This window comes from Bidens hawaiensis, unplaced genomic scaffold (assembly GCF_021521415.1).
Source record: "Bidens hawaiensis isolate Kalapana, Puna unplaced genomic scaffold, B.hawaiensis_p1.1 tig00012328_1, whole genome shotgun sequence".
NCBI classification, from domain to species: domain Eukaryota; kingdom Viridiplantae; phylum Streptophyta; class Magnoliopsida; order Asterales; family Asteraceae; genus Bidens; species Bidens hawaiensis.
Window position 1 is genome coordinate 616403 of NW_027492003.1, and position 12069 is coordinate 628471.

The following is a 12069-nucleotide window of genomic DNA, read 5'->3' on the forward strand; positions in this document are numbered from 1 at the left end:
GTAGGTAGATACAGAGACCACTCCATTCTAATAAGAATTGATCCCAACGTGCAACGACCATTCATCACCTGAACCAATTCCACACGCCTTGGGCAAGTAAGCAAGTCCATTACTCGTTCAGGTGATCCATCGTTTCCAGTTTACAGCACTCATTTATCCCCTGGTGCCGTGAAACTCCATATTCACCCATCGAAAATCCCAGCTTCGTCAAACCAAATTCGAACACCTTCATATGTAAACCCAAGTATTCGAACACCACTTTTACGCTTAAGCCTGGATACTTAATATTTAATATTAAAGTACACAGGTATTAGATTAAACGTTATAGCGGTCTAACAAAAATGACACGATTAATATAATGATAGCACAGTTAATAAAAAAGATGAATATTTGTCTATTGCTATATTCTTTGATTTAATGATAGCACAGTATTAGATTAATATTTGTCTATTGCTATATTCTTTGATTTGAGAATATGATATTGAAGCCAGTTGTATAAAAGAATTTAAAAGTTGTGGTCTAAAGTTTTTTTTATAATTCTGTGATTGCACATCCGCAGCAACACACCTACCGATTTTACATGATCCTTTGCGATCCGTAGGTAGATACAGAGACCACTCCATTCTAATAAGAATTGATCCCAACGTGCAACGACCATTCATCACCTGAACCAATTCCACACGCCTTGGGCAAGTAAGCAAGTCCATTACTCGTTCAGGTGATCCATCGTTTCCAGTTTACAGCACTCATTTATCCCCTGGTGCCGTGAAACTCCATATTCACCCATCGAAAATCCCAGCTTCGTCAAACCAAATTCGAACACCTTCATATGTAAACCCAAGTATTCGAACACCACTTTTACGCTTAAGCCTGGATACTTAATATTTAATATTAAAGTACACAGGTATTAGATTAAACGTTATAGCGGTCTAACAAAAATGACACGATTAATATAATGATAGCACAGTTAATAAAAAAGATGAAGTTAATATACAGGAACTGTATTATACACTATAGCTCAGTTAATACAAAATACGAATAAAAATATTATTTAAAATATTTTTAGAAAACAAAAAATAATAAAATACGAATAAAAATATTATTTAAAAAAAACAAGGTTACTGCATCATCATTCAGACTTATTCATCATGGATATTCCAAACAATAACAAATACTTTCATGCGGATCTGCATACAAGAACAAGCTCAAGCTAAATATCAGAACTTTACAAGGAGAAACTAAACAGAGTCACAAAAATTAAATACGTCACAACATACATTTTATAAAAAGCACAAAACTTGGAATATACCCAACAGAAACTTTGCAGCTGCGTGCACGAATCTTGAATTTTTTTTAGAAATGGGGTATATATGAGATTCCTAATCACTTGGGGGGGGGGGGGGGCTGGCTTTGTTTTTTAATCACAAATAGGGTAGTAGTTTCTAATAGTGGCGAATAAGAAATTTGGTATAGGTGTGTAAGAGAATGCAAGAGGGTTGTCAGGTGAGAGAATGTTATTTGTATTTGATAGTGGCGAATAAGATTAATTTCTTTTGATAGTGGCGAGTAAGGTTAATTTTGTTTGATAGTGGCGAGTAAGAGTGAGGTCACGTGACAAGGTATCGTTAGCACTTAGAGCATCCACATCAACAAACCTCTACAAACTGCCACATCAGTGTCACATCACATTCCAAACTTTTTTCAAAAACTTTCATTTTCTTCCACAACAACAAACATCCACAAACCACCATATCATCACATATTCCTACAATTAATTTTATATTTAATCAAATAACTTTTATAACAAATTTAATTTTTATATTTCGCATATATTTATAAGAATATGTATTTTAAATAAATAGAAAATTAAAAATAAAGCATGAAAAATTATTAAAATACATTAAAAATAAATACATCAATCGTTTTCATAAAAAAAATATGTGCATTTGTTCGATGACCTTATCAACATGTTCATTTTTTCACTTTCCTCTCAAGCATGTTATATGTGTGTTAATTTATTAAAGTATTATGAGTTAATTTTTCTTTGTTTACTAAACAACAAAAAAAATACTTCTAAAAAAAAAGTATTATGAATTATTATTACGGAGTATTATTCTAAAAAGTGTTGTTGATGTTGGATCTGGGCCCACATTTTTGTCCACAGTAAGTTTGCAGTCACAAACTCCACTTCAAAAACTTTGTTCCACGTCAATGGAATTTTCCTCCACAAAGTCTGCTTGATGCCACATCCCTTCGGACCTTGAGAAAAGGTAACCGATGTGGATGCTCTTAGTAGTGGCGAATAACCTTCATATATCTTAATATTGGCGAGTAAAAGGCTAGGCTTTGCTTGTATTCTACAGATTTTTTATATTTCATAAAATACTTTAAAATTTTATTTTTTAATATTGTTATATGAAAATGGAAATATTAGGCTATGCGTAGTGGAGAGGCTACTAATAGGGACGAATTGCGACACGTGACGCCTTGTCAGCAAGAGTAGAAATTTGTTTTTGGGTTTAATGATGTTGTAGCCTATATATACACACACATATATATATCTCTCTCACAATCAATTATAATAATAATATAATTATAAGGGAAGCAATCGGGAAGAAGTTGCCCCCTCCCCCTATCGGCCCACAAATCGCGGGCAGGGGGGGGGTGTTGTCGCCGGAAATCGCCCCAAGTTGGCGCCCATTACGGATGGCCTTAGAAGATAATGTTAAGTTCTTACGCATATATTCTTTTTTCTAAATAAAATTAATACTTCTTATTTATTTTAGTTGCTTTGATTGGACTAAAAAAATCATATATAACCACTTCTGGGCTAAAAAATATATTGGTAATGTGTTATATTTACTAATTTTATATTTATATGGGATACATATAGAATTTTTAGCCTAAACACACGGGACAAAACCCTTCCTCAGTTCCTTGTTCCTAAGAGTTTCGGTCATGAGTATAAATGTATACCAAGTTACCAACCACACTAGCGTCTTTAAGATGAAAGAGATATATAATTAAGAACACTATCTGACGTATCATAAGAACTTTAAAATCCTCCACTAACTAGAACCAATTTTCCTTCTCACATTTAGGTTTCATTTTTGTATAACAATATTAAAAAATAAAATTTTAAAGTATTTTATGAAATATAAAAAATCTGTAGAATACAAGCAGGGCCTAGCCTTTTACTCGCCAATATTAAGAGATATTAAGGTTATTCGCCACTACTAAGTGCTAACGATACCTGGTCACGTGACCTCACTCTTACTCGCCACTATCAAACGAAATTAACTTTACTTGCCACTATCAAAAGAAATTAATCTTATTCGTCACTATTAAATACAAATCACATTCTCTCACCTGACAACCCTCTTATATTCTCTTACACACCTATACCAAATTTCTTATTCGCCACTATTAAAAACTACTACCCTATTTATGATTAAAAAACAAAGCCAGCCCCCCAAGTGATTATAAATCTCATATATACCCCATTCTAAAAAAAAATCACGAATCTTGGAGCCACTCGGATTTGAGTCATAACCCGGTCCTTGTTAAATTAAAGAGCCTTGGTAATCCAGGTCGGTTAGTTGCTCATGAGGTACATATTTGAAAAGCTGCAGAAGTCAGTCAGCGTATACAGCGTTTTTCCATACCTGTTAAAAATAAAACTTTAGATATATCCATAGTCACAACTCACAAGGTCTCCTAATTTTGCCATTAATAAAAGGTACTATAGCTAAGGAAATTCATTATTTTTACACTTACACAGTATATTTCACAAAACAATCCAATATATATTATATGAAATAAGAACTCACACTTGCAAAGATGTGGCAGAGCGAAAATACACAATACTATACGGCGTCTGGATTAAGGGCTCAAACTCCTGAATATTAACAATTTCAAACAATGTTTAATGCTCATAGGTTGACCAAAAAAGAGTCAAAATATCATTCTTACCTTTACTACATAAAGAACAAATCTTTCAAGATCAAGGCACCGAAGAAGAAAATGTGCTCCAACTACAACCATTACCGGACGGCCTTCACTATCTACTCCTCCCGATACCTGAATCATAAGGGCAGATCGTAGCACTTATAATGGGCCGGGTTGGGTCGACCCAGAACCCTTTTGTCCAGAAAACAATAATACTATAACTGTTAGTGGACCTGTAAACGAACACAAACGGAGCTTGTACTTGTACGTTCCTTTAACTTTAACCAAACAGAAATACCAAGTATCACTATATTACAAATCTGGTAGAAGATAATCAAGTGAACTTGAAATCATGTCACACTCAAGAACAACTTGCATATCTGCTAACAAATTGGTACTAGGAGCTTATCAGTTTTGTTATCTAAGAGAAACATTGGGAGTAAGGAGGTTTGAATCACTAGAGAATGTTGAGTGTGATTCAAATCAGAAGTGACCGTTAGAAGCATTTTTTTGTGTTTTGTTTAGCACGTTCATGTTAACCAAGTCTATCATTAAGTTTGTTAGGATTTTGACTCAAGTCGTTTATTTCCGTTGTAATTGTTGCCTATTTAAGGTTGTTTCGTGTAATGAACTACAAGTCGTTTATTTCCGTTGTAATTGCTGCCTATATAAGGTTGTTTCGTGTAATGAACTAGTGAAGTGATCATCATCTAGTTTTGCGTTCAATAATGGTGTTTTGTATCAATCGGATCCAAGAGTGTGAAGATGCACTCAAAGTTTGACCTTGGCAAATTGATGTTCCAAATTAAGTCAGCCCACTCTTTGTGTATCAGTAGTAGGATTTAAATAACCATTTAAGGGGTAAAAAACGTAATTTTCCAAGAGAAAACATAAAAACCAAATAAAACACATGTTTCAAAGTTAGAAATAACTAATTATAAGACACAAACAACCGTAAATGTGCTCCATAAATGAATAAATACAAGTCTCCACTACAAATAACATTGAGTTCTCAGCCATGGAATCATCTCCATATTAATACAATAGACTCGGTTCACTACAAACTTCGTTCTCATATATATCGTGTGAGATCACAAACATCTATGTAATTGAACACCATGAGCACCGCGGCGAAACTGCTTCTTCCTCTTCAGTAAGAAACGGAGGAGTAATTGAACACAACGAGCTCCGCGACGAAACCGCTTTCTCCCCTTCAGTAACAAACGTAGGAAAGAATTTTCTGGCTAGTCCATCATCAGGAGTTTTAAACTCATCCAGAATTTCATTAATCAGTCTACCTTCTAGTCGATTCAAAATACCCGTCCACTCATTTATGTGTTTTCCATGTAGAAAAGAGCCCAAACGTATAAGTGCTGATGGATTCCCACCAAATTTAGAAACCATATTTTGTGAAACCTCCTCGAAGCCTTGTGCAGGCGCACTTTTCCCAAATGCACGCCTACTGAAGAGTTCAACAGCCTCTTTAACATCTAGCATCCTCACATTATGTGCTAGAGAACTGCGAGTATTCACAAGATCTTGGTTTCTAGTGGTGAATATTATTCGACTTCCATCAACAAACCACTCATCTGAGCCAACTAACATCTCCAAGTGGTCAGTGTGGTCTACATCATCAAGGACAATTAAAACACTGTTTTGACATAATCTTGTCTCCATTAAGTTTATTCCATGATCATTGTCACTTAGAGTCACTTTTAATTTCAGAACATCAGAGAGAATTTCTTCTTGTAACATTTTTAAGCCATGCATTCTTGATCTGTCTCTAACATTTTTGACAAAGCTGCAACCTTCGAACTTATAACTTATGGTATCATAAACAGAAGATACGAGAGTAGACTTACCACTACCCCACATCCCACTTATCCCAACCTTGAGAACACCACCTGTACCAACTTCTAGAAGTGATTTCAACTCTTGCGTGCGGGCATCTATACCGATTAGGCCTGTATCAGCACTTGTTTCGGCACTTGGTTTGGAATGCTGCATTAAGCCAAGCAGTTCACTTGAAATTCTGGTAACAATCTTTTGTATGTGTTCCGTCGTGTTCCTGCACGTTGCGTAAAAAAGAAGTATATACCCATGAAGTACCGTAATAGCATTCAAAACAAGATGCACCATAGATTTTACATTAGAAGTTTAGAACAGAGCTTAACCGATGAAAAGTTTGAATAATGCAAGTACTTTATGTTAAATTAAACGAAGTGAATCGAGCAATAAACCGTACACGAACACACCGATTTGGGGAGACAACCCTCGACTCTTTTTATTATATCAAAGACAAACTTGATTACAAGACGCATAACATATAAACGACATTGACCTCTATTTATACTAGACTATCTTGTTCCCTAAGGAATACATTATTAACCGACTCAAATACGGAAGACTAAATTGACTTCAAATACAGAACAAACTTAAAGATAAATAAACAGATAAACATTCTAGAACACCAAGACCATCTCCTATACTTTAGGAGCACACTTTGACTTCTTGTCCTTCTTTTTCGGTGTTGCCGTGTCACACTCCCTCTCAACACCGACATCTTCCAATCCCATGTACTTGCACAATTCTCGAATATTCACACTCGGTAACCCCTTTGTTAACACATCAGCTACTTGCATGTTCGTATCAACATATAACATCTCGACGTCTCCTTCCAAGACTTTCTCTCGTATAAAATGATAATGTACCTCAATGTGTTTTGTTCGAGCATGAAACGTGGGATTTTCAGCCAACTGTTTTGCTGACATATTATCACAATACAACTTAACTTTGTAATCCACTTTCTGGTTCAAATCTTTCAACAACTGCACAAGCCAAACCATCTCTTGAGCCGCCATTGCGGCTGACCTATACTCGGCTTCGGTAGTAGATAGGGATACCGTTGGCTGTCTCTTACTACACCAGGACACGGCGCTTTCTCCCATTAAGAACACATAGCCCGTAGTTGACCTTCGGCAATTTGGATCGCCCGCGTAGTCGGCGTCACAAAACCCACTCAACTTTGCATCACTCTCCCTCTTAAACTTAACTCCATAGTCTACTGTGTTTTTCACATACCTCAATACCCTTCGCAAGGCATGCAAGTGAGGCACCCTTGGCTCTTGCATAAAACGACTCAACACTCCAACCGAAAACGCAATATCGGGTCGTGTTAGTGTTAGATAAATTAGACTACCAACCATCTTTCTATACACAGTAGCATCCTCACACATTCTTCCTTCATCTGAGAGCAGCTTGGTATTAACATCTATTGGTGTGACGGTAGGTTTGGTATCCACCATATCAAACTTTCTAAGAATATCAACTGAATACTTCTTTTGGCATAAAACAATACTGTCACTTCTATATTCCACCTCTAGTCCTAGGAAGCGCTTTAACCTTCCTAGATCTTTCATCTTAAATCTTGTTCTTAAATTTGCTTTGTCTAGATCAATAACCTCTTTGAGTTCACCTGTTATAACCAAGTCATCGACGTACACTAATACTATTGCCACTTTGTCTCCTTCCTTTTTAACAAATAAGCTAGCATTTGATGGGGTACTCATAAACCCGTTATGTTCTAGAAACTCGCCAATTTTACCGAACCATGCTCTTGGCGATTGTTTTAGACCGTACAACGCTTTCTTTAGTTTTCACACATAATCACGATGTACCTTGTTTTCGAAGCCTATCGGTTGTTCCATGTATATGACATGGTCTAAGTCACCATATAGAAACGCGTTGTTTACATCCATCTGCCACAAATCCCAACCTTTACTTGCAGCTAGAGCGAGTAGCATACGAATTGTAGTAATTTTTGCAACCGGACTAAACGTCTCTTCATAATCTAGACCGTACTTTTGTGAAAAACCACGGGCCACTAACCGAGCTTTGAACCTCTCAATCGTTCCATCTGTTTTTCGTTTCACTTTGTAAACCCACTTGAACGAAATTGGTTGGACCTCCTTTGGTTTAGGAACGAGCTCCCAAGTTTGATTCGATTTCAATGCACAAATTTCTTCTTCCATTGCATTTACCCACTCTTGTTTCAATCATGCTTGATGAAAAGATTCTGGTTCCAGCTCTTTGGCTTCGTCTACTGTTATAGCCATGTTAGCATACTTAGGATTTGGTTTTCTTGTTCGACTCGTCCTTCTAACTGATGGTGTATCGTCGAAATCTTCTCGTTCATTCGCATGGTCGCTAACATCTGGTGTCAACGTTTCTGGTGTCACCGTTTCTTGCTCTTCATTCTCATTGTCATCTTTTTCATCAGGTAGATTGATGTTGAACATAGATGAATTTAATCTTTCATTTAACTCTACTGAATCGGGTAATGTTTCTTTATTTCTTGACTACCACGACGAGGCTTCATCGAAAATAACATTCCTAGATGTATAGCATTTACCGGTGCCCGGGTCACAACATCGCCACCCTTTACGTTCTTGATCATACCCGATAAAAATGCACCTGGTTGCTTTCTTCTCAAGTTTGTGACGTAGGTGACTTGGTATAAACACGTAACACACGCAACCAAAAACTTTAAAATGTTTGACATTCGGTCTAACATTGTTTTAACTTTTCGAACGGAGACATGTATTTTAGACCGTGCTGTGGGGTTCTATTTATCACATAAGCTGCCGTACTAATTGCCTCTGCCCTGGCACGTTTTTATCATGAATCATGCTTCCAGCTGCCTCCGTCAGATGTCGTTTTTTTCTCTCTGAGACACCATTTTGTTGCGGTGTATTGGAACACGTGATTTGTCTAGCAATTCCATGATCTCTTAGATACTTTGAAAATTCGTGAGACACATACTCGCCTCCGTTGTCCGATCTTAAACATCATATACTTTTTCCAATTCTACTTTCGGCTTCGACTTTAAACTCTTTGAATTTTTCGAACGCTTCAGATTTTTCTTTCATAAAGTATACCCAAACATACCGAGAAAAGTCATCAATGAAAGTGATCATATACTTCATTCCCTTAAAGGAATGTTGTTTCACTTGACCGCAAACATCCGAATGAATCAACTCAAGAGGGACACGGGCTTGGTATTTAGATCGCTCAAAAGGTTGTTCGCTTGCTTTCCCAAACTGACAACCACCACATACAACATCTTTATGTACCGGGAACGTCAGTATTCCGTTTACGAGTTTATTTTTCATCATAAGCTCTAGTTTGTCGTATCCGACATGACTTAAACGATGGTGCCAAAGATCGGCATTTTCATTAGTTATTGTCTTTTCAACATATGCGGTTTCGGCCAAGAGAACATAAACAGAATCCGACTTCTTTCCTTCAATAACTGGGATTGATTTGGTTTCATATTTTTCGAATATCTTTACGTCTTTTGGTCCGAATAATACGTATCGACCTGTTTCGGTAATTTGAGGAACCGATAATAAATTCTTTTTCATACCTGGAACATGATAGACACCTTTGAGCACTAGATTGTGACCGTTTCTCTTTGGCGGGAATTGAACATCTCCGATATGAGCAATCTGATGTCTCGAGTTGTCTGCTATCACCACCACACGGCTACCACCATAGTTGATCGGGTCTTTTAATTGTCCTTTTTCACCGGTCATATGGTTCGAACATCCAGAATCGACTATCCACTCATCAAACTTGTTACTTTGATCTTGAGTAGTAGTTGCGGTTAGAGCATACACATGCTCGTCTTGTGCATACCTCGCCTCGACATCCCATTCTTCTTCATCTTGAATTTCAACCGCGTTTCCTTGCCCGACTGGTTGGCTATGACAATCACGAGCCATGTGCCCTTTTTTACCGCAATTATAACATGGGTACAGGAAATACCTATCTTGCGAGGATTTATTGTCATCGGTTTTGACTTTTCGATCTTTTTCTGGTTCCCGATGGTTTCTTTGGGGTTGCGAATTTCTCTGTCTGCCACCGCGACCTCGATTATAGGCACCTCCATTAGCCTGAGATCTTCCTCTTCCTCTTCCGGCATACAATGCCTCCTCTTCAGACTTCACCGGAGCTTAAACATGACTCTCGCTCAACTGTTTAGTTAGAGCCTCTTGACTTCCCAGTAGTTTTTCAAACTCACCAATCGTTGGTTGGTTTTGCCACCCTTGGATCGCAGCGATAAAGCTATGGTATTCGGGTTTCAACCCATGAATCAAGATTCGTTTCATCCGAGCCTCCCCGATCCTTGCTTCAGGGTCCAACTCTCCGATTTCCCTACACAAGGTCTTCACTTTATGAAAATATTGTGGTATTGTCAAATCCTTTTGGGTTATTGACAATAATTCATTCTCGAGCAGTTGCAATTTGACATCATTCTTCTTGGAAAACAAGGCTGCCAAGGTGTCCCATGCATGTTTCGGTGTCTGAAGGTCTCTGATGTGTTCTAACAGTTCTTCTTCAATAGTTGTCTTGAGTACGTAAAACGCTTTACCCTTTTTGATTCTCCACTTACCGATTGCCCCGTTCACGTCGTTTCTCGGTAGGACGGTATCCAAAGCATTAACAACTTCCCACAGATCTTGTCCTTGTAGATACGACATCATACAAGTACACCATGTGTTGTAGTTTGATTGATTAAGCTTCCTCATCCCACTGGTAACTTCAAGATCAGCCATGATACCTTCTTGAAATCAAGCGTAGACCTCCTCTAACCTGCTACTGCTTCAAACGCACCTTCTGAACCTTGTACGCGTTCTTATACGAGCCTAAACGAGGCTCTGATACCACTTGTTAAATTAAACGAAGTGAATCGAGCAATAAACCGTACTCGAACACGCCGATTTGGGGAGACAACCCTCGACTCTTTTTATTATATCAAAGACAAACTTGATTACAAGACGCATAACATATAAACGACATTGACCTCTATTTATACTAGACTATCTTGTTCCCTAAGGAATACGTTATTAACCGACTCAAATACGGAAGACTAAATTGACTTCAAATACAAAACAAACTTATAGATAAATAAACAGATAAACATTCTAGAACACCAAGACCATCTCCTATACTTTAGGAGCACACTTTGACTTCTTGTCCTTCTTTTTCGGTGTTGCCGTGTCACACTTTATAGGGACATCTTTGACTATAAAATTCTGACCATGTTTATAACGATCACCATGTAGGAAAATATGTCATATGTTATATACTCAAAGTGTGTGTACACATAATTGAATTGTGGATTATGAAATCTTATGGGTGTTTGGGGATTTCTAATTTAAGCCTACTTAGAGCATCCTAACATGATTTGTAAAGTTAAAAATGTGTTTGGGATTGCTTATTGTGTGATAAGGAAAGTCGATAATTACCCATTTGTCACGTCCCATATACATGTAAAAGAAAATGAAAGAAAATAATTACCCATTTGTCATGTCCCATCCAGAAAGGCTAGCTGCCGTCGCAAGTGCCTTTGTCCAAGAGTTAACTTCCCTCTTTATCTTGTTGTTCAACTTATGCTTGGCAAGAGCTTCTCCATAATAACCTGTTTGTGATCTTACTTCAGAGGGTTCCACCCCATGGAAAATAGGTATAACATTTGACCCTCTGGTATCAGTCGTATAATTTTCCATAATAAACGTAAGTTCATCCAAGCAGCTAGAAGAATCAATATAGTTTTTTTGTGAATACGATGATGACTATCCTGGAGTTTTTAAGAACTTTATTACTGGATTTCTTACGACCCACGGGATTTGTTCCATAGGACTCGTAAGTGATGATTTGCTGACGTTCAAGAGCATCATTGAGTTGATCTGCAAATGTCTTGTGCCTCTCTCGTCTAGAACTAATAGAGACATCAGCTAACCATATCCAATGAGAAGATGAAGGAATCGACTGAGAAGAGGACGCCAATGACCTGCTGAGTAGTCTGGAATTAGTATTGTAGAAATCCATGTATACGAGGTTTAAAACGATGTGACAAATGTACAATGCATAATTTTTCTGAAATGTTTTTGAAACGAAACGATATATACACAACAAATGAAATTGAACAGTGGAAATTATTACCAACAGTTATAATTTATGTACTTCAATTTATTAAAATAGGAAATACAAGAAAAGAAGCAGCTTTCTATTTAAATACTCATTTTCTCAACAATAAAAATAAATTCTAAATGGTCA

The 12069-nt window shown here is 37.2% G+C and overlaps 2 protein-coding genes across 2 annotated transcripts in view; both read right to left on the reverse strand.

Moving 5' to 3' along the window:
• Positions 1-12069, reverse strand: part of LOC143540742 (TMV resistance protein N-like) — a 118337-nt gene that overhangs the window by 82479 nt on the left and 23789 nt on the right. The window lies entirely within an intron of this gene.
• LOC143540748 (TMV resistance protein N-like) lies at positions 5050-11862 on the reverse strand. The gene is made up of 2 exons (XM_077033729.1): positions 11311-11862; positions 5050-6016 (listed from the first exon to the last, which is right to left on the reverse strand). The coding sequence occupies exons 1-2, from the start codon at positions 11517-11519 to the stop codon at positions 5050-5052; spliced, it is 1176 nt and encodes a 391-aa protein (XP_076889844.1). The 5' UTR covers positions 11520-11862.